The sequence below is a fragment of the Oncorhynchus keta genome, unplaced genomic scaffold (assembly GCF_023373465.1).
Source record: "Oncorhynchus keta strain PuntledgeMale-10-30-2019 unplaced genomic scaffold, Oket_V2 Un_contig_12993_pilon_pilon, whole genome shotgun sequence".
Classification (NCBI taxonomy): domain Eukaryota; kingdom Metazoa; phylum Chordata; class Actinopteri; order Salmoniformes; family Salmonidae; genus Oncorhynchus; species Oncorhynchus keta.
Window position 1 is genome coordinate 153,521 of NW_026278079.1, and position 24,178 is coordinate 177,698.

A 24,178-nucleotide genomic window follows, 5' to 3' on the forward strand; every position below is an offset into this window, starting at 1 on the left:
GTGTTAAGGTAAGAGACAGACAGTGTGTTAGGGTAAGAGACAGACAGTGTGTTAGGGTAAGAGACAGACAGTGTGTTAAGGTAAGAGACAGACAGTGTGTTAGGGTAAGAGACAGACAGTGTGTTAAGGTGACGACAGTGTGTTAGGGTAGGGAGACAGACAGTGTGTTAAACTAGGGACAGGCAGTGTGTTAAGGGTAAGAGACAGACAGTGTGTTTAGGGTAAGAGACAGACAGTGTGTTAGGGTAAAGAGACAGACAGTGTGTTAGGGTAGAGACAGACAGTGTTAGGGGTAAGAGACAGACAGTGTGTTAGGGCAAAGACAGACAGTGTGTTAGGGCAAGAGACAGACAGTGTGTTACGTGAAGAGACAGACAGTGGTAAGGGGAGAGACAGAGATAGTTAAATGATGGGTCAGAGTCATATAATCCCCACTGCAGTCAGGGTTCTGTTGCTATGGCAACACTGCACTTCAGAGTAGATCTGAGATCTTCTGTATCCTGCTGCACCTTCTAATCTCTGAAGACCCAAACACAAACCCTACTTAAAAGACCCCCCTCTCCCATATAAATGGAATATGTACATGTGCTGGAAATGTTTGTATGGCAATAATTGTTATTGAAAATCAGATTTTACAATTGTGTTAGAAATTATTGAGGGGCTGGTCTGATCTTCATGGTGATGGCTTTCCCAGGGAGTATGTATGGCCTTTCCATGAATTCCAGTTGATGCCAATACCAAAGGTAGACTCGCCCCATGCATATATCCCATTGGGGTTAGTAGCATGGCAGTTGGTGTACCAAAATCCTCCGTAGTACACCTGGGCACAGTTGGCGGCGTTAAGGTCCTGGTCTTTATCTAACGTTGTAAATTTGTGACCATTGTGAAAACCCAGAGAATCTCCTGAGGAAACAGAGGAGATAAATAAGGACTCTAGGTAACTTCATGATAATACTTCCACCAGCTTTAGGTATGAACTAGTGATGCACCGATATCACATGTCTGGCCACACCAATACCAATATGTTCCTTGCCCCAAAAAAACCTGATACCGATGCAGATAACTGATATAAAACATGTTTACAGCCTTTGAAGCATTCAGTTAAATAGTTAACACACACACACATGGACGCAGCTGTCTAAGGCCCTGCATCTCAGTGCAAGAGGCGTCACTACAGTCCCTGGTTCGAATCCAGGCTGTATCACATCCGGCCGTGATTGAGAGTCCCGTAGGGCGGAGCACAATTGTCCCAGCATCGTCCGGGTTTGGCCGGGGAAGGCCGTCATTGTAAATAAGAATTTGTTCTTAACGGACTTGCCTAGTTAAATAAAGGTCACACACAAACACCACACTGACCAAAAAGTTATTTTGTTGGCATTTACGTATGTCCCCATTACCAGAAAAACATCATCACAACCTATTTCTTTCACTTACTTGCTGTGCTGTTTCATTGTTCAGTCGTTTTATTCTCAACCAGGATTTCTATGGAACGCCGTTTGGGTCTGTGCGCGTCAAAAATATATACTATTTAACACAATTTGACGTGTCAATTAAGCTTGTTGACCAATCAGGACCTGAATATGACTGCATGTCACATAATAATTTAAGGTGTTCATATTTTTTTTACATAGTTATTACACATCACTCATATTGATTACACTATCACTCGTATTTCATGTTACAAAGATTCATCAATACGTATGCTATGATGCTGGTAAAGTTGTCTCTCACAGTCCTGGTCATAAAAAAGCTAGCTAGTTGATGGATGCAAACAATATTCTTCCCCAAAAACACGACATAATCTGTTTCAGTAGACATAGTTAGCTAGTTAACATCTATTTCAGTAGACATAGTTAGCTAGCTAACATCTATTTCAGTAGCTATAGTTAGCTAGCTAACATCTATTTCAGTAGACATAGTTCGCTAGTTAACATCTATTTAAGTAGCTATAGTTAGCTAGCTAACATCTATTTCAGTAGCTATAGTTCGCTAGTTAACATCTATTTAAGTAGCTATAGTTCGCTAGCTAACATCTATTTCAGTAGCTATAGTTAGCTAGTTAACATCTATTTAAGTAGCTATAGTTCGCTAGCTAACATCTATTTCAGTAGCTATAGTTAGCTAGTTAACATCTATTTAAGTAGCTATAGTTAGCTAGCTAACATCTATTTCAGTAGCTATAGTTCGCTAGTTAACATCTATTTAAGTAGCTATAGTTCGCTACCTAACATCTATTTCAGTAGCTATAGTTCACTAGTTAACATCTATTTAAGTAGCTATAGTTCACTACCTAACATCTATTTCAGTAGCTATAGTTCACTAGTTAACATCTATTTAAGTAGCTATGGTTAAGCTAGCTAACATCTATTTCAGTAGCTATAGTTAGCTAGTTAACATCTATTTAAAAAAGTAGCTATAGTTCACTAGCTAACATCTATTTCAGTAGACATAGTTCGCTAGTTAACATCTATTTAAGTAGCTATAGTTAGCTAGCTAACATCTATTTCAGTAGCTATAGTTAACTAGTTAACATCTATTTAAGTAGCTATAGTTAGCTCAGTTAACATCTATTTCAGTAGCTATAGTTAGCTAGTTAACATCTATTTAAGTAGCTATAGTTCGCTAGCTAACATCTATTTCAGTAGCTATAGTTAGCTAGTTAACATCTATTTAAGTAGCTATAGTTAGCTAGCTAACATCTATTTCAGTAGCTATAGTTCTAGTTAACATCTATTTAAGTAGCTATAGTTCGCTACCTAACATCTATTTCAGTAGCTATAGTTCACTAGTTAACATCTATTTAAGTAGCTATAGTTCTACCTAACATCTATTTCAGTAGCTATAGTTCACTAGTTAACATCTATTTAAGTAGCTATAGTTCGCTAGCTAACATCTATTTCAGTAGCTATAGTTGGCTAGCTAACATATATTTAAGTAGCTATAGTTAGCTAGCTAACATCTGTTTCAGTAGCTATAGTTCGCTAGTTAACATCTATTTAAGTAGACATAGTTAAGCTAGTTAACATCTATTTAAGTAGCTATAGTTAGCTAGCTAACATCTATTTCAGTAGCTATAGTTAGAAGCTAGTTAACATCTATTTACGTAGCTATAGTTAGCTAGCTAACATCTATTTCAGTAGCTATAGTTAGCTAGCTAACATCTATTTCAGTAGCTATAGTTAGCTAGCTAACATCTATTTCAGTAGCTATAGTTCGCTAGTTAACATCTATTTAAGTAGCTATAGTTAGCTAGCTAACATCTATTTCAGTAGCTATAGTTAGCTAGCTAACATCTATTTCAGTAGCTATAGTTCGCTAGCTAACATCTATTTAAGTAGCTATAGTTAGCAAGCTAACATCTATTTCAGTAGCTATATTTTGCTACCTAACATCTATTTCAGTAGCTATAGTTAGCTAGCTAACATCTATTTAAGTAGCTATAGTTAGCTAGCTGACATCTGTTTCAGTAGCTATAGTTCGCTAGCAAACATCTATTTCAGTAGCTTTAATTAGCTAGCTAACTATATAGCTAGGTGTCATCATCTAAAATAACCTAATTTGTAAGACAGATCTTAATTGTATTATTCATCGGACCCATCTATGTGAAGCTAGCCACAATAAGGATTAACCACAATAGTGGACTTTGCTGGTTAGCCTTCAAAATACAAGTATGGCATAATTCTACTATTTGTATTCATTGCATCACTGTCAACAACAGACTTTTATTTTGAAAGCAAACCACAAATTCCACTATTGTGCCTAATCCTTATTGTGGCTAGCTTCACAACACATATCCCGGTCGGTCGAGCCTCACTAGCCAGATGAAGCTAGCTGGCTGCTTATAACGTTAGCTTTGGGAGACAGGGTTAAGTATCTGGCTAGCTATTTATTTTCATGAACTGAAGTTCCATTTCATTAGGCAAACAACAAGTGGCTACCTTGCTAATACTAACTCACAAGGATTCCTAAATCATTGCCAAGAATAATGAAAATGACTGCAGTTTCTACTGGTCATTGTTTTCAGGCTGGTTGTATTTTTTTTCACCTTTATTTAACCAGGTAGGCAAGTTGAGAACAAGTTCTCATTTACAACTGCGACCTGGCCAAGATAAAGCATAGTAGTGTGAACAGACAACAACACAGAGTTACACATGGAGTAAACAATAAACAAGTCAATAACACAGTAGAAAAAAAGAAGACAAAAAGTGTCTATATACATTGTGTGCAAAAGGCATGAGGAGGTAGGCGAATAATTACAATTTTGCAGATTAACACTGGAGTGATGCATGATCAGATGGTCATGTGCAGGTAGAGATACTGGTGTGCAAAAGAGCAGAAAAGTAAATAAATAAAAACAGTATGGGGATGAGGTAGGTAAATTGGGTGGTCTATTTTACCGATGGACTATGTACAGCTGCAGCGATCAGTTAGCTGCTCAGATAGCAGATGTTTAAAGTTGGTGAGGGAGATAAAAGTCTCCAACTTCAGCGATTTTTGCAATTCGTTCCAGTCACAGGCAGCAGAGAACTGGAAGGGAAGGCGGCCAAATGAGGTGTTGGCTTTAGGGATGATCAGTGAGATACACCTGCTGGAGCGCGTGCTACGGGTGGGTGTTGCCATCGTGACCAGTGAACTGAGATAATGCGGAGCTTTACCTAGCATGGACTTGGGTCTGGCGACGAATATGTAGTGAGGGCCAGCCGACTAGAGCATACAGGTCGCAGTGGTGGGTGGTATAAGGTGCTTTAGTAACAAAACGGATGGCACTGTGATAAACTGCATCCAGTTTGCTGAGTAGAGTGTTGGAAGCCATTTTGTAGATGACATCGCCGAAGTCGAGGATCGGTAGGATAGTCAGTTTTACTAGGGTAAGTTTGGCGGCGTGAGTGAAGGAGGCTTTGTTGCGAAATAGAAAGCCGACTCTAGATTTGATTTTAGATTGGAGATGTTTGATATGAGTCTGGAAGGAGAGTTTGCAGTCTAGCCAGACACCTAGGTACTTATAGATGTCCACATATTCAAGGTTGGAACCATCCACGGTGGTGATGCTAGTCGGGCATGCGGGTGCAGGCAGCGATCGGTTGAAAATTATTATTATTATTATATATTATATTATATAAAAGCATGCATTTGATTTTACTAGCGTTTAAGAGCAGTTGGAGGCCACAAAAGGAGTGTTGTATGGCATTGAAGCTCGTTTGGAGGTTAGATAGCACAGTGTCCAAGGAAGGGCCAGAAGTATACAGAATGTGTCGTCTGCGTAGAGGTGGATCAGGGAATCGCCCGCAGCAAGAGCAACATCATTGATATATACAGAGAAAAGAGTCGGCCCGAGAATTGAACCCTGTGCCACCCCCATAGTTCCATAGTATGTTGTGAAGCTAATAGCAGTGACGCTATTACTGTGTAATTTCGGGCAACATCTGAAAAATTTAATAGGCAAACAACAAGTGGCAACCTAGCTAATACCAACTTCGGTTGGGCAACATCTGAAAAATAGCGCCTACTTGGTAGTTTGTACCGGTGCTCGACCAGTCGGCGAAAGCCAACGTCACCCACTACAAAGGACGGTTGATTGTCAAGGGCAATGAATTCCATTATCTTTGAGTCGTCTCTCTGAAATGTTGTTATCCTTCCAAATGACTGCTGGACTTGTTGTCTGCTCGATCCACACAGCAGACATTGTGGGCGCAGGTTAGGAATGCTGTGTTGCACGTGTAGCGACATTTTACGCGACGTCATTACGTCATGTACCTACGTTATATAGGTTTGCACGTCAGCTCTGACATCTGTTTTGCACATCAGCGTTAAACTAGACATCAGGCCGCTACTGATGTTGTCATTTTTAGTTAATATCGGCCGGTTCCGATATGTTCACCGATATATCGTACATCCCTAGTAATGAACCCTTGTTGACAGATTTTCTTGCACTATTTTCCTTGTAATTTCCTCTGGTACTATATTCTGGTACTATACTCTTGTACTATGTTCTAGTGCTATGCTCATGGACTATATTATGGTACTATATTCTGGTACTATATTCTGGTACTATATTCTAGTGCTATATTCTGGTACTATACTCTGGTACTATATCCTAGTGCTATATTATGCCACTATACTCTGGTACTATACTCTGGTAATATATTCCAGTGCTATATTATGGTACTATACTCATGGACTATATTCCAATTTTATAGTATGGTACTATATTATGGTTATTAATTATTAATAATATTATTATATTATGGAAACACTTATCTCCCTCACTAGCTTTAAGCACCAACTGTCAGAGCAGCTCACAGATTACTGCACCTGTACATAGCCCACCTATAATTTAGCCCAAACAACTACCTCTTTCCCAACTGTATTTAATTTATTTATTTATTTTGCTCCTTTGCACCCCATTATTTTTATTTCTACTTTGCACATTCTTCCATTGCAAAACTACCATTCCAGTGTTTTACTTGCTATATTGTATTTACTTTGCCACCATGGCCTTTTTTGCCTTTACCTCCCTTCTCACCTCATTTGCTCACATTGTATATAGACTTGTTTATACTGTATTATTGACTGTATGTTTGTTTTACTCCATGTGTAACTCTGTGTCGTTGTATCTGTCGAACTGCTTTGCTTTATCTTGGTCAGGTCGCAATTGTAAATGAGAACTTGTTCTCAACTTGCCTACCTAGTTAAATAAAGGTGAAATAAATAAATAAATAAAATGGTACTATACTCTGGTACTATATTCTAGTGCTATATTATGGTACTATACTCTGGTACTATACTCTGGTACTATATTCTGGTACTGTCCTCTTGGACTATATTCTAGTGCTATATTATGGTACTATACTCTGGTACTATATTCTAGTGCTATATTATGGTACTATACTCTGGTACTATATTCGAGTGCTATATTATGGTACTATACTCTGGTACTATATTCTGGTTCTATATTTTTGTACTATACCCTTGGACTATATTCTAGTGCTATATTATGGTACTATACTCTGGTACTATATTCTGGTACTATATTTTAGTACTATACCCTTGACTATATTCTAGTGCTATATTATGGTACTATACTCTGGCACTATACTCTGGTACTATACTCTGGTACTATATTCTGGTTCTATATTTTTGTACTATACCCTTGGACTATATTCTAGTGCTATATTCTTGTACTATTCTCTTGGACTATATTCTGGTACTATATTCTTGGTCTATATTCAGGTGCAATATTATTGGACTATATTCTGGTACTACAGTATATTATTGGACTATATTCTGGTACTACAGTATATTCTGGTTCTATATTCTGGTACTACAGTATATTCTGGTTCTACAGTATATTATTGGACTATATTCTGGTACTAAAGTATATTCTGGTTCTACAGTATATTATTGGACTATATTCTGGTACTACAGTATATTCTGGTTCTATATTCTGGTTCTACAGTATATTATTTGACTATATTATGGTACTACAGTATATTAATGGACTATATTCTGGTTCTACAGTATATTATTGGACTATATTATGGTACTACAGTATATTAATGGACTATATTCTGGTACTACAGTATATTATTGGACTATATTCTGGTACTACAGTATATTAATGGACTATATTCTGGTAGTACAGTATATTATTGGACTATATTATGGTACTACAGTATATTAATGGACTATATTCTGGTAGTACAGTATATTATTGGACTATATTATGGTACTACAGTATATTATTGGACTATATTCTGGTACTAAAGTATATTCTGGTTCTACAGTATATTATTGGACTATATTCTGGTACTACAGTATATTCTGGTTCTATATTCTGGTTCTACAGTATATTATTGGACTATATTATGGTACTACAGTATATTAATGGACTATATTCTGGTTCTACAGTATATTATTGGACTATATTATGGTACTACAGTATATTAATGGACTATATTCTGGTAGTACAGTATATTATTGGACTATATTATGGTACTACAGTATATTAATGGACTATATTCGGGTACTACAGTATATTATTGGACTATATTATGGTACTACAGTATATTAATGGACTATATTCTGGTACTACAGTATATTAATGGACTATATTCTGGTACTACAGTATATTCTTGGACTATTTTATTAGACTTTTATTCTTGGGTTATTTTTTCTTGGACAATATAAATTGTCACCCACCTGCTCCTCCATCTTTGAATGAGCCCAGTGTTAGCAGGTATCCTTCAGCCTCTGGTCCAACGGAGAAGGAAGAGTACTGAGCATAGACCTTATTCCCCTCAAAGTCCTCCATGTCCACCCTCAGCTCATAGGTTCCTTTCATAGTCATGAGATGCATTGTCTCCAGCCCTGGAGAATGAGATCAACATAGCAGTTCATTGTGTTGTCTGAATACAATGACAAATGGCCTTGAATGAACTAGGACAAACCGGATGAAGTCAGTGGTAGAACAAGGTTCTAGGAGGAGAACGTTCTGTTGGCTAGAAGTTAAACCAGTTCCTACCCAGCCAGTACTCTCCAGCTGCGCTCCCAAAACCACTCTTGTATTGATCCCACTTCCTGTAGAAGTTCACTGATCCATCCTGTCGCCTCTGAATCAGCTGATTTAGAGAGATTGTTTCATTGACAGATTAAGAGAGATTGTTTAATTAACAGATTAGGAGAGAGAGAGATTATTTAATTGACAGATTAGAGAGAGAGAGATTGTTTAATTAACAGATTAGATTGTTTCATTGACAGATTAAGAGAGAGAGAGATTATTTAATTAACAGATTAAGAGAGAGAGATTATTTAATTAACAGATTAAGAGAGAGAGATTATTTAATTAACAGATTAGAGAGAGATTATTTAATTGACAGATTAGGAGAGAGAGAGATATATTATTTAATTAACAGATTAGAGAGAGAGATTGTTTAATTAACAGATTAGGAGAGAGAGATTGTTTGATAAACAGATTAGGAGAGAGAGAGATTGTTCATGGTAATTTAGTCTTTAAGTGTATTTCAATACCACACATTGAAACTTACCGTCCACTTTCCTCGATATGCACTTTCCAACCCCATGTCACAGAAGACCTGGACAGGTGAGGTAGGTCCTGCAGGGTAGATGGTGTAGACCCCGTTTTGTCCAGAACCTGATCTATAGACCTCATCACAGTCCACTGGATGCAGGGAGGACTGCGCCATCACGGGAGCCAGTAGAGCCAGCAGCAAGATGGACTGCAGCACAGGGTAGATGGATACAGCAGTTTAACACAAAAACTGTCTAGTGTTGGTTCATTTGTAGTTATTATGGATACATTTATTATGCCAAAGCAGCAGCTACTCTTCCTGGGGTCCAGCAAAATAAGGCAGTTTATACAGTTTTAAAAACATTACAATACATTCACAGATTTCACAACACACTGTGTGCCCTCAGGCCCCTACTCCATCACTACCACATATCTACAGTACTAAATCCATGTGTTGGTGTAGTGAAAATGATATCGTGTGTGTGTGTGTGTGTGTGTGTGTGTGTGTGTGTGTGTGTGTGTGTGTGTGTGTGTGTGTGTGTGTGTGTGTGTGTGTGTGTCTGTGCCAGTGTTTGTGTTTCTCCACAGTTCCAGAAGGTGTTTTAAAATCTAATTCTACTGCTGCATCAGTTACCTGATGTGGAATAGAGTTCCATGTAGTCATGGCTCTATGTAGTACTGTGGAATAGAGTTCCATATAGTCATGGCTCTATGTAGTACTGTGGAATAGAGTTCCATGTAGTCATGGCTCTATGTAGTACTGTGGAATAGAGTTCCATATAGTCATGGCTCTATGTAGTACTGTGGAATAGAGTTCCATGTAGTCATGGCTCTATGTAGTACTGTGGAATAGAGTTCCATATAGTCATGGCTCTATGTAGTACTGTGGAATAGAGTTCCATATAGTCATGGCTCTATGTAGTACTGTGGAATAGAGTTCCATATAGTCATGGCTCTATGTAGTACTGTGGAATAGAGTTCCATGTAGTCATGGCTCTATGTAGTACTGTGGAATAGAGTTCCATATAGTCATGGCTCTATGTAGTACTGTGGAATAGAGTTCCATGTAGTCATGGCTCTATGTAGTACTGTGGAATAGAGTTCCATATAGTCATGGCTCTATGTAGTACTGTGGAATAGAGTTCCATATAGTCATGGCTCTATGTAGTACTGTGGAATAGAGTTCCATATAGTCATGGCTCTATGTAGTACTGTGGAATAGAGTTCCATGTAGTCATGGCTCTATGTAGTACTGTGGAATAGAGTTCCATATAGTCATGGCTCTATGTAGTACTGTGGAATAGAGTTCCATGTAGTCATGGCTCTATGTAGTACTGTGGAATAGAGTTCCATATAGTCATGGCTCTATGTAGTACTGTGGAATAGAGTTCCATGTAGTCATGGCTGCATCAGTTACCTGATGTGGAATAGAGTTCCATGTAGTCATGGCTCTATGTAGTACTGTGGAATAGAGTTCCATGTAGTCATGTCTCTATGTAGTACTGTGGAATAGAGTTCCATGTAGTCATGGCTCTATGTAGTACTGTGGAATAGAGTTCCATGTAGTCATGGCTCTATGTAGTACTGTGGAATAGAGTTCCATGTAGTCATGTCTCTAAGTAGTACTGTGGAATAGAGTTCCATGTAGTCATGGCTCTATGTAGTACTGTGGAATAGAGTTCCATGTAGTCATGTCTCTATGTAGTACTGTGGAATAGAGTTCCATGTAGTCATGGCTCTATGTAGTACTGTGGAATAGAGTTCCATGTGGTCATGTCTCTATGTAGTACTGTGGAATAGAGTTCCATGTGGTCATGGCTCTATGTAGTACTGTGGAATAGAGTTCCATGTAGTCATGTCTCTATGTAGTACTGTGGAATAGAGTTCCATGTAGTCATGTCTCTATGTAGTACTGTGGAATAGAGTTCCATGTAGTCATGTCTCTATGTCGTACTGTGGAATAGAGTTCCATGTAGTCATGGCTCTGTGTAGTACTGTGGAATAGAGTTCCATGTGGTCATGGCTGTATGTCGTACTGTGGAATAGAGTACCATGTAGTCATGGCTCTATGTCGTACTGTGGAATAGAGTTCCATGTAGTCATGGCTCTATGTAGTACTGTGGAATAGAGTTCCATGTAGTCAAGGCTCTATGTCGTACTGTGGAATAGAGTTCCATGTAGTCATGGCTCTATGTAGTACTGTGGAATAGAGTTCCATGTAGTCATGGCTCTGTGTAGTACTGTAGAATAGAGTTCCATGTAGTCATGGCTCTATGTCGTACTGTAGAATAGAGTTCCATGTAGACATGGCTCTATGTAGTACTGTGGAATAGAGTTCCATGTAGTCATGGCTCTATGTAGTACTGTGGAATAGAGTTCCATGTAGTCATGGCTCTATGTAGTACTGTGGAATAGAGTTCATGTAGTCATGGCTCTATGTAGTACTGTGGAATAGAGCTCATGTAGTCATGGCTCTATGTAGTACTGTGGAATAGAGTTCCATGTAGTCATGGCTCTATGTAGTACTGTGGAATAGAGTTCCATGTAGTCATGGCTCTATGTAGTACTGTGCGCCTCCCATAGTCTGTTCTGGACTTGGGGACTGTGAAGAGACCTATGGTGTCATGTCTTGTGGGGTATACATGGGTGTATGAGCTGTGTGCCAGTAGTTTAGACAGACAGCTCGGTGCATTTAACATGTCAATAGCTTTCATAAATTAAAATAGTGATGAAGTCAATCTCTCCTCCACTTTCAGCCAGGAGAGATTGACATGCATATTATTAATATTAGCTCTCTGTGTACATCCAAGGGCCAGCTGTGCTGCCCTGTTCTGAGCCAATTGCAATTTTCCTAAGTCCCTCTTTGTGGCACCTGACCACACGACTGAACAGTAGTCAAGGTGCGACAAAACCAGGGCCTGTAGGACCTGCCTTGTTGATAGTGTTGTTAAGAAGGTAGAAACTAGGGCCTGTAGGACCTGCCTTGTTGATAGTGTTGTTAAGAAGGTAGAAACTAGGGCCTGTAGGACCTGCCTTGTTGATAGTGTTGTTAAGAAGGTAGAAACTAGGGCCTGTAGGACCTGCCTTGTTGATAGTGCTGTTAAGAAGGTAGAAACTAGGGCCTGTAGGACCTGCCTTGTTGATAGTGCTGTTAAGAAGGTAGAAACTAGGGCCTGTAGCACCTGCCTTGTTGATAGTGCTGTTAAGAAGGTAGAAACTAGGGCCTGTAGCACCTGCCTTGTTGATAGTGTTGTTAAGAAGGTAGAAACTAGGGCCTGTAGCACCTGCCTTGTTGATAGTGTTGTTATGAAGGCAGAGCAGCGCTTGATTATAGACAGACTTCTCTCCATCTTAGCTACTACTGCACCTATATGTTTTGACCATGACAGTTTACAATCTAGTGTTACTCCAAGCAGTTTAGTCATCTCAATTTCCACATCATTTATTACAAGATTTAGTTGAGGTTTAGGGTTTAGTGAGTGTTTTGTTCCAAATACAATACTTTTAGTTTTAGAAATATTTAGGCCTGACTTATTCCTTGCCACCCATTCTGAAACTAACTGCAGCTCTTTGTTAAGTGTGGCAGTCATTTCAGTTGCTGTAGTAGCTGACGTGTATAGTGTTGAGTCATCCGCATACATAGACACACTGGCTTTACTCAAAGCCAGAAGCATGTCATTAGTAAAGATTGAAAAAGTAAGGGGCCTAGACAGCTACCCTGGGGAATTCCTGATTCTACCAGGATTATGTTGTAGAGGCCATTAAAGAACACCCTCTGTGTTCTGTTAGACAGGTAACTCTTTATCCACATTATAGCAGGGGATGTAAAACCATAACACATACGTTTTCGATAATGTCAAAAGCTGCAATGAAGTCTAACAAGACAGCCCCCACAATCATTTCATCATCAATTTCTCTCAGCTAATCATCAGTCATTTGTGAAAATGCTGTGCTTGTTGAGTGTCCTTCTCTATAAGCATGCTGTTTACTGTGAAATAGCATTGTATCTGGTCAAACACAATTTCTTCCAGAAGTTTACTAAGTGTTGGTAACAGGCTGATTGCCAGACTTAATTGCCATACATTTTGCCTCATCCCTCTCAACCAAACAATTTTTCAATTCCTCATCAATCCATGGGGATTTAACAGTTTTTACAGTCATTTTCTGAATGGGTGCTTATTAGTAACTGGAATACGTAGTTTCATAAATGTGTCAAGTGCAGCATCTGGTTGCTCCTCATTACACACCACAGACCAGCAGCATCTGGTTGCTCCTCATTACACACCACAGACCAGCAGCGTCTGGTTGCTCCTCATTACACACCACAGACCAGCAGCATCTGGTTGCTCCTCATTACACACCACAGACCAGCAGCATCTGGTTGCTCCTCATTACACACCACAGACCAGCAGCGTCTGGTTGCTCCTCATTACACACCACAGACCAGCAGCATCTGGTTGCTCCTCATTACACACCACAGACCAGCAGCGTCTGGTTGCTCCTCATTACACACCACAGACCAGCAGCGTCTGGTTGCTCCTCATTACACACCACAGACCAGCAGCATCTGGTTGCTCCTCATTACACACCACAGACCAGCAGCATCTGGTTGCTCCTCATTACACACCACAGACCAGCAGCATCTGGTTGCTCCTCATTACACACCACAGACCAGCAGCGTCTGGTTGCTCCTCATTACACACCACAGACCAGCAGCATCTGGTTGCTCCTCATTACACACCACAGACCAGCAGCGTCTGGTTGCTCCTCATTACACACCACAGACCAGCAGCATCTGGTTGCTCCTCATTACACACCACAGACCAGCAGCATCTGGTTGCTCCTCATTACACACCACAGACCAGCAGCATCTGGTTGCTCCTCATTACAGACCAGCAGCATCTGGTTGCTCCTCATTACACACCACAGACCAGCAGCGTCTGGTTGCTCCTCATTACACACCACAGACCAGCAGCATCTGGTTGCTCCTCATTACACACCACAGACCAGCAGCATCTGGTTGCTCCTCATTACACACCACAGACCAGCAGCGTCTGGTTGCTCCTCATTACACACCACAGACCAGCAGCATCTGGTTGCTCCTCATTACACACCACAGACCAGCAGCATCTGGTTGCTCCTCATTACACACCACAGACCAGCAGCATCTGGTTGCTCCTCATTACAGACCAGCAGCATCTGGTTGCTCCTCATTACACACCACAGACCAGCAGCGTCTGGTTGCTCCTCATTACACACCACAGACCAGCAGCATCTGGTTGCTCCTCATTACACACCACAGACCAGCAGCGTCTGGTTGCTCCTCATTACACACCACAGACCAGCAGCATCTGGTTGCTCCTCATTACACACCACAGACCAGCAGCATCTGGTTGCTCCTCATTACACACCACAGACCAGCAGCATCTGGTTGCTCCTCATTACACACCACAGACCAGCAGCATCTGGTTGCTCCTCATTACACACCACAGACCAGCAGCATCTGGTTGCTCCTCATTACAGACCATCAGCATCTGGTTGCTCCTCATTACACACCACAGACCAGCAGCGTCTGGTTGCTCCTCATTACACACCACAGACCAGCAGCATCTGGTTGCTCCTCATTACACACCACAGACCAGCAGCATCTGGTTGCTCCTCATTACACACCACAGACCAGCAGCATCTGGTTGCTCCTCATTACACACCACAGACCAGCAGCACCTGGTTGCTCCTCATTACACACCACAGACCAGCAGCATCTGGTTGCTCCTCATTACACACCACAGACCAGCAGCATCTGGTTGCTCCTCATTACACACCACAGACCAGCAGCATCTGGTTGCTCCTCATTACAGACCAGCAGCATCTGGTTGCTCCTCATTACACACCACAGACCAGCAGCGTCTGGTTGCTCCTCATTACACACCACAGACCAGCAGCGTCTGGTTGCTCCTCATTACACACCACAGACCAGCAGCGTCTGGTTGCTCCTCATTACACACCACAGACCAGCAGCGTCTGGTTGCTCCTCATTACACACCACAGACCATCAAATATTATTTACATCAATAGCATACACTATATTAGGCCCAGCCTGTCCTCTTATACACTATGTTAGGCTCAGCCTGACCTCTTATACACTATATTAGGCCCAGCCTGTCCTCTTATACACTATATTAGGCCCAGCCTGTCCTCTTATACACTATATTAGGCCCAGCATCAGCCTGTCCTCTTTACACTATATTAGGCCCAGCCAGAGCCTCTGGTATACACTATATACAGACCAGCAATAATCTAATAATAACTCCTCATTAGGCACACCACATGTCCAGCAGCGTCTGGTTAGTCCCAGCCTCCTCATTACACACCACAGACCAGCAGCCCAGTCTGGTCCTCTTACCACAGACCAGCAGCGTCTATGCTCCTCAGGGCCACAGCCTGTCCTCTTATACACTATATTAGGCCCAGCCTGTCCTCTTATACACTATGTTAGGTTCAGCCTGTCCTCTTATACACTATATTAGGATCACCCAGCCTGTCCTCTTATACACTATATTAGGCTCAGCATGGAACCAGCCTGTCCTCTTATACACTATATTAGGTGGTGATCCTATCCACACTATATGGCCCAGCCTGTCCTCTTATACACTATATTAGGCCCAGCCTGACCTCTTATACACTAGAGAGGCCTAGCCCTCTTATACACCATTAGGCCCAGCCTGACCTCTTATACACTATATTAGGCCCAGCCTGACCTCTTATACACTATATTAGGCCCAGCCTGTCCTCTTATACACTATATTAGGCGCCTATATACAGAGAAGATATTAGTCCCAGCCTGTCCTCTTATACACTATATTAGGCCCAGCCTGTCCTCTTATACACTATATTAGGCCCAGCCTGTCCTCTCTATAGGTTTTTTACAGACCTAGCCCGGTCTTATAGCACTAGGTAGGGAGAAGGCCCAGCCTGTCCTCTTATACACTATATTAGGCCCAGCCTGATTTCCTCTTATACACTATATTAGGCCCAGCCTGACCTCTTATACACTATATTCATCGGCCTTTTCAAAATCCTGCCATCTGCAGAGAGGGAGGAGGGGGGGGAGGATTCAGGAGGGAGGAGAAGGTGGCCCAGCCTGTCCTCTTATACACTATATTAGGCCCAGCCTGTCCTCTTATACACTATATTAGGCCCAGCCTGTCCTCTTATACACTATATTAGGCCCAGCCTGTCCTCTTATACACTATATTAGGCCCAGCCTGTCCTCTTATACACTATATTAGGCCCAGCCTGTCCTCTTATACACTATATTAGGCCCAGAGTAGGGGCAGTGTGGGAAGTGTTGGATGAGAGCGAGATACAAGGTAGTGGCCCAGCCTGTCCTCTTATACACTATATTAGGCCCAGCCTGTCCTCTTATACACTATATTAGGCCCAGCCTGTCCTCTTATACACTATATTAGGCCCAGCCTGTCCTCTTATACACTATATTAGGGGCCCAGCCTGTCCTCTTATACACTATGGGAGAGATGCCTGTCCTCTTATACACTATATTAGGCCCAGCCTGTCCTCTTATACACTATATTAGGCCCAGACCTCTTATAGCAGTGTTATCTTATACCTATATTAGGCCCAGCCTGTCCTCTTATACACTATATTAGGCCCAGCCTGTCCTCTTATACACTATATTAGGCCCAGCCTGTCCTCTTATACACTATATTAGGCCCAGCCTGTCCTCTTATACACTATATTAGGCCCAGCCTGTCCTCTTATACACTATATTAGGCCCAGCCTGTCCTCTTATACACTAATTAGGCCCAGCCTATCCTCTTATACACTATATTAGGCCCAGCAGCGTCCTCTTTACACTATATTAGGCCCAGCCTGTCCTCTTATACACTATATTAGGCCCAGCCATGTCCTCTTATACACTATATTAGGCCCAGCCTGTCCTCTTATACACTATATTAGGCCCAGCCTGTCCTCTTATACACTATATTAGGCCCAGCCTGTCCTCTTATACACTATATTAGGCCCAGCCTGTCCTCTTATACACTATATTAGGCCCAGCCTGTCCTCTTATACACTATATTCCTATACAGTAGGCTACGTTAGGCGACGAAATACGAAATACGATAATTATGCAATTATCTCTGTCCTCTTGTACACTATATTAGGCCCAGCCTGTCCTCTTATACACTATATTAGGCCCAGCCTGTCCTCTTATACACTATATTAGGCCCAGCGATATCCTCTTATACACTATATTAGGCCCAGCCTGTCCTCTTATACACTATATTAGGCCCAGCCTGTCCTCTTATACACTATATTAGGCCCAGCATGTCCTCTTATACACTATATTAGGCCCAGCCTGTCCTCTTATACACTATATTAGGCCCAGCCTGTCCTCTTATACACTATATTAGGCCCAGCCTGTCCTCTTATACACTATATTAGGCCCAGCCTGTCCTCTTATACACTATATTAGGCCCAGCCAGCCTGTCCTCTTATACACTATATTAGGCCCAGCATGTCCTCTTATACACTATATTAGGCCCAGCCTGTCCTCTTATACACTATATTAGGCCCAGCCTGTCCTCTTATACACTATATTAGGCCCAGCCTGTCCTCTTATACACTATATTAGGCCCAGCCTGTCCTCTTATACACTATATTAGGCCCAGCCTGTCCTCTTATACACTATATTAGGCCCAGCATGTCCTCTTATACACTATATTAGGCCCAGCATGTCCTCTTATACACTATATTAGGCCCAGCCTGTCCTCTTATACACTATATTAGGCCCAGCCTGTCCTCTTATACACTATATTAGGCCCAGCCTGTCCTCTTATACACTATATTAGGCCCAGCCTGTCCTCTTATACACTATATTAGGCCCAGCCTGTCCTCTTATACACTATATTAGGCCCAGCCTGTCCTCTTATACACTATATTAGGCCCAGCCTGTCCTCTTATACACTATATTAGGCCCAGCCTGTCCTCTTATACACTATATTAGGCCCAGCCTGTCCTCTTATTCACTATATTAGGCCCAGCCTGTCCTCTTATACACTATATTAGGCCCAGCCTGTCCTCTTATACACTATATTAGGCCCAGCCTGTCCTCTTATACACTATATTAGGCCCAGCCTGTCCTCTTATACACTATATTAGGCCCAGCCTGTCCTCTTATACACTATATTAGGCCCAGCCTGTCCTCTTATACACTATATTAGGCCCAGCCTGTCCTCTTATACACTATATTAGGCCCAGCCTGTCCTCTTATACACTATATTAGGCCCTGCCTGTCCTCTTATACACTATATTAGCCCAGCCGATCCTGACCTCTTATACACTATATTAGGCCCAGCCTGTCCTCTTATACACTATATTAGGCCCAGCCTGTCCTCTTATACACTATATTAGGCCCAGCCTGACCTCTTATACACTATATTAGGCCCAGCCTGTCCTCTTATACACTATATTAGGCCCTGTCCTCTTATACAGCCTGTCCTCTTATACACTATATTAGGCCCAGCCTGTCCTCTTATACACTATATTAGGCCCAGCCTGTCCTCTTATACACTATATTAGGCCCAGCCTGACCTCTTATACACTATATTAGGCCCAGCCTGACCTCTTATACACTATATTAGGTCCAGCCTGTCCTCTTATACACTATATTAGGCCCTGCCTGTCCTCTTATACACTATATTAGGCCCAGCCTGTCCTCTTATTCACTATATTAGGCCCAGCCTGTCCTCTTATACACTATATTAGGCCCAGCCTGTCCTCTTATTCACTATATTAGGCCCAGCCTGTCCTCTTATACACTATATTAGGCCCAGCCTGTCCTCTTATACACTATATTAGACCCAGTTGGAACGTTAGTTTTCCTAGATATGGCTGTTATATTGTGATCACTACATCCTATGGATTTCTATACTGCTTTCAAACAAATCTCTGCAGCATTAGTAAAGATGTGACCAATACATGTTGGTGATTTAATTCCTGTGTTGTTTGTAAATACCCTGGTAGGTTGACTGATAACCTGAACCAGGTTACAGGCACTGGTTCCAGTTTGAAGTTTTTTCCTGAGTGGGCAGCCTGATGAAAGACCGTCAATATTTAAATCCCCCAGAAAATATACTTCTCTGTTGATATCACAAACATTATCAAGCATTTCACACATATTATCCAGATACTGACTGTTAGCACTTGGTGGTCTATAGCAGCTTCCCACCAGAATGGGCTTTTCATTAGAGACACATGTCCTATATTCTCGTTAGTATCTCTGAATGCTGTTTTCTGATCATTCTAATAATGCTGTGGTTTATTAATACATACCATCGTTGTTGTGATAGATGTCTGTTTGCCTTTGAAGGAAACTTCAGAATAGTATGTTGAATGGACGCCCTGTAAGAAAAGGGAGCTCATTTACTACAGTATTGTTCAGGTCTCCAGCTGTTGGTGAAATACTAACACTTACACAGTCACTATGACTATTGACATTTTACTGTGTTAACATGCAGGATTATAGTTAGGTCCTATGATGACTGAACAGATCGGACAATGTTACATTAGGCACCAGGAAAACCTCCCTTCCCAATTGTTTTATTTGAAATGATTTGTGATCAGTTAAGAATAGTGAGAGACATGCATGAGCTCACCTGTATCAGTAGCAGATGTCAGTGTCTTCATGAGCTGTTTGTCCCCACTAAGATGCACACCTCTTTTATAAAGACAGCCCAGAGCATGTTGCAACACTCAGTACTTTCTCTGGCCCACGCCTCTTTTATAAAGACAACCCAGAGCATGTTGCAACACTCAGTACTTTCTCTGGCCCACACCTCTTTTATAAAGACAACCCAGAGCATGTTGCAACACTCAGTACTTTCTCTGGCCCACACCTCTTTTATAAAGACAACCCAGAGCATGTTGCAACACTCAGTACTTTCTCTGGTCCCACACCTCTTTTATAAAGACAACCCAGAGCATGTTGCAACACTCAGTACTTTCTCTGGTCCCACACCTCTTTTATAAAGACAACCCAGAGCATGTTGCAACACTCAGTACTTTCTCTGGTCCCACACCTCTTTTATAAAGACAGCCCAGAGCATGTTGCAACACTCAGTACTTTCCCTGTGTTTTCCCTGTGTTTCTCTAAGCGCCGGATTTCGGCCAAATAGCCGGTAACATACCTATTTTCAGCTGGCTACTTTTAATTTAAAAGTTTTAATTCGCTAGCAGAAAACTCATTCGAGACCTCTCCTAGAATGAACAATATGCATCTTCTAGTGATCTATTGATAGGACAGGCCCATGATCTATTGATAGGACAGGCCCATGATCTATCGATAGGACAGGCCCATGATCTATCGATAGGACAGGCCCATGATCTATCGATAGGACAGGCCCATGATCTATTGATAGGACAGGCCCATTATCTATTGATAGGACAGGCCCATGATCTATCGATAGGACAGGCCCATGATCTATCGATAGGACAGGCCCATGATCTATCGATAGGACAGGCCCATGATCTATCGATAGGACAGGCCCATGATCTATCGATAGGACAGGCCCATGATCTATTGATAGGACAGGCCCATGATCTATCGATAGGACAGGCCCATGATCTATCGATAGGACAGGCCCATGATCTATCGATAGGACAGGCCCATGATCTATCGAAAGGACAGGCCCATGATCTATCGATAGGACAGGCCCATGATCTATCGATAGGACAGGCCCATGATCTATCGATAGGACAGGCCCATGATCTATCGATAGGACAGGCCCATGATCTATCGATAGGACAGGCCCATGATCTATCGATAGGACAGGCCCATGATCTATTGATAGGACAGGCCCATGATCTATTGATAGGACAGGCCCATGATCTATTGATAGGACAGGCCCATGATCTATCGATAGGACAGGCCCATGATCTATCGATAGGACAGGCCCATGATCTATCGATAGGACAGGCCCATGATCTATCGATAGGACAGGCCCATGATCTATCGATAGGACAGGCCCATGATCTATTGATAGGACAGGCCCATGATCTATCGATAGGACAGGCCCATGATCTATTGATAGGACAGGCCCATGATCTATCGATAGGACAGGCCCATGATCTATCGATAGGACAGGCCCATGATCTATCGATAGGACAGGCCCATGATCTATCGAAAGGACAGGCCCATATAAAAATATATTTGGATTGACCTTTGCCAATAAAATGTAATTGAGTTATTGCTTTTAATGTTTGGCTGGTTTGGTGAATTAAATTTCACTGTCTGAAAGAGAGGGAGGCATTTCACTGTCTCAAAGAGAGGGAGACATTTCACTGTCTGAAAGAGAGGGAGGCATTTCACTGTCTGAAAGAGAGGGAGGCATTTCACTGTCTGAAAGAGAGGGAGGCATTTCACTGTCTGAAAGAGAGGGAGGCATTTCACTGTCTGAAAGAGAGGGAGGCATTTCACTGTCTCAAAGAGAGGGAGGCATTTCACTGTCTCAAAGAGAGGGAGGCATTTCACTGTCTCAAAGAGAGGGAGGCATTTCACTGTCTCAAAGAGAGGGAGGCATTTCACTGTCTCAAAGAGAGGGAGGCATTTCACTGTCTCAAAGAGAGGGAGGCATTTCACTGTCTCAAAGAGAGGGAGGCATTTCACTGTCTCAAAGAGAGGGAGGCATTTCACTGTCTCAAAGAGAGGGAGGCATTTCACTGTCTCAAAGAGAGGGAGGCATTTCACTGTCTGAAAGAGAGGGAGGCATTTCACTGTCTGAAAGAGAGGGAGGCATTTCACTGTCTGAAAGAGAGGGAGTCATTTCACTGTCTGAAAGAGAGGAGGCATTTCACTGTCTGAAAGAGAGGGAGGCATTTCACTGTCTGAAAGAGAGGGAGGCATTTCACTGTCTGAAAGAGAGGGAGGCATTTCACTGTCTGAAAGAGAGGGAGGCATTTCACTGTCTGAAAGAGAGGGAGGCATTTCACTGTCTGAAAGAGAGGGAGGCATTTCACTGTCTGAAAGAGAGGGAGGCATTTCACTGTCTGAAAGAGAGGGAGGCATTTCACTGTCTGAAAGAGAGGGAGGCATTTCACTGTCTCAAAGAGAGGGAGGCATTTCACTGTCTGAAAGAGAGGGAGGCATTTCACTGTCTGAAAGAGAGGGAGGCATTTCACTGTCTTAAAGAGAGGGAGTCATTTCACTGTCTGAAAGAGAGGGAGGCATTTCACTGTCTGAAAGAGAGGGAGGCATTTCACTGTCTGAAAGAGAGGGAGGCATTTCACTGTCTGAAAGAGAGGGAGGCATTTCACTGTCTGAAAGAGAGGGAGCCATTTCACTGTCTGAAAGAGAGGGAGGCATTTCACTGTCTGAAAGAGAGGGAGGCATTTCACTGTCTGAAAGAGAGGGAGGCATTTCACTGTCTGAAAGAGAGGGAGGCATTTCATTGTCTGAAAGAGAGGGAGGCATTTCACTGTCTCAAAGAGAGGGAGGCATTTCACTGTCTGAAAGAGAGGGAGGCATTTCACTGTCTGAAAGAGAGGGAGGCATTTCACTGTCTGAAAGAGAGGGAGGCATTTCACTGTCTGAAAGAGAGGGAGGCATTTCACTGTCTGAAAGAGAGGGAGGCATTTCACTGTCTGAAAGAGAGGGAGGCATTTCACTGTCTGAAAGAGAGGGAGGCATTTCACTGTCTGAAAGAGAGGGAGGCATTTCACTGTCTCAAAGAGAGGGAGGCATTTCACTGTCTGAAAGAGAGGGAGGCATTTCACTGTCTGAAAGAGAGGGAGGCATTTCACTGTCTTAAAGAGAGGGAGTCATTTCACTGTCTGAAAGAGAGGGAGGCATTTCACTGTCTGAAAGAGAGGGAGGCATTTCACTGTCTGAAAGAGAGGGAGGCATTTCACTGTCTGAAAGAGAGGGAGGCATTTCACTGTCTGAAAGAGAGGGAGCCATTTCACTGTCTGAAAGAGAGGGAGGCATTTCACTGTCTGAAAGAGAGGGAGGCATTTCACTGTCTGAAAGAGAGGGAGGCATTTCACTGTCTGAAAGAGAGGGAGGCATTTCATTGTCTGAAAGAGAGGGAGGCATTTCACTGTCTCAAAGAGAGGGAGGCATTTCACTGTCTGAAAGAGAGGGAGGCATTTCACTGTCTGAAAGAGAGGGAGGCATTTCACTGTCTGAAAGAGAGGGAGTCATTTCACTGTCTGAAAGAGAGGGAGGCATTTCACTGTCTGAAAGAGAGGGAGGCATTTCACTGTCTGAAAGAGAGGGAGGCATTTCACTGTCTGAAAGAGAGGGAGGCATTTCACTGTCTGAAAGAGAGGGAGGCATTTCACTGTCTGAAAGAGAGGGAGGCATTTCACTGTCTGAAAGAGAGGGAGGCATTTCACTGTCTGAAAGAGAGGGAGGCATTTCACTGTCTGAAAGAGAGGGAGGCATTTCACTGTCTCAAAGAGAGGGAGGCATTTCACTGTCTGAAAGAGAGGGAGGCATTTCACTGTCTGAAAGAGAGGGAGGCATTTCACTGTCTGAAAGAGAGGGAGGCATTTCACTGTCTCAAAGAGAGGGAGGCATTTCACTGTCTGAAAGAGAGGGAGGCATTTCACTGTCTGAAAGAGAGGGAGGCATTTCACTGTCTGAAAGAGAGGGAGGCATTTCACTGTCTCAAAGAGAGGGAGGCATTTCACTGTCTCAAAGAGAGGGAGGCATTTCACTGTCTGAAAGAGAGGGAGGCATTTCACTGTCTCAAAGAGAGGGAGGCATTTCACTGTCTCAAAGAGAGGGAGGCATTTCACTGTCTGAAAGAGAGGGAGGCATTTCACTGTCTGAAAGAGAGGGAGGCATTTCACTGTCTGAAAGAGAGGGAGGCATTTCACTGTCTGAAAGAGAGGGAGGCATTTCACTGTCTCAAAGAGAGGGAGGCATTTCACTGTCTCAAAGAGAGGGAGGCATTTCACTGTCTCAAAGAGAGGGAGGCATTTCACTGTCTCAAAGAGAGGGAGGCATTTCACTGTCTCAAAGAGAGGGAGGCATTTCACTGTCTCAAAGAGAGGGAGGCATTTCACTGTCTGAAAGAGAGGGAGGCATTTCACTGTCTGAAAGAGAGGGAGGCATTTCACTGTCTGAAA

General features: G+C 42.4%; 2 protein-coding genes across 9 annotated transcripts; both read right to left on the reverse strand.

Annotated features, from left to right (window-relative positions):
- Window positions 1–673: 673 nt before the first annotated feature.
- LOC127918061 (microfibril-associated glycoprotein 4-like) lies at window positions 674–19,855 on the reverse strand. The gene is made up of 6 exons (XM_052501258.1): window positions 19,705–19,855; window positions 19,382–19,450; window positions 9,045–9,236; window positions 8,522–8,618; window positions 8,200–8,367; window positions 674–903 (listed from the first exon to the last, which is right to left on the reverse strand). The coding sequence occupies exons 2-6, from the start codon at window positions 19,382–19,384 to the stop codon at window positions 674–676; spliced, it is 690 nt and encodes a 229-aa protein (XP_052357218.1). The 5' UTR covers window positions 19,385–19,450; window positions 19,705–19,855.
- On the reverse strand, window positions 10,805–15,238 carry LOC127918060 (uncharacterized). Of its 8 annotated transcripts, none has more exons than XM_052501256.1 (2): window positions 14,753–15,238; window positions 10,805–13,367 (listed from the first exon to the last, which is right to left on the reverse strand). In XM_052501256.1, exon 2 carries the CDS (start codon window positions 12,700–12,702, stop codon window positions 11,746–11,748), a length of 957 nt encoding a protein of 318 aa, XP_052357216.1. In that variant the 5' UTR covers window positions 12,703–13,367; window positions 14,753–15,238; the 3' UTR covers window positions 10,805–11,745. The 8 variants fall into 8 exon arrangements, 5 of the variants coding, with proteins under 5 accessions (XP_052357216.1, XP_052357215.1, XP_052357214.1 ...); XM_052501255.1 differs by having other exon boundaries at window positions 10,805–13,405; XM_052501254.1 differs by having other exon boundaries at window positions 10,805–13,443.
- Window positions 19,856–24,178: the final 4,323 nt, after the last annotated feature.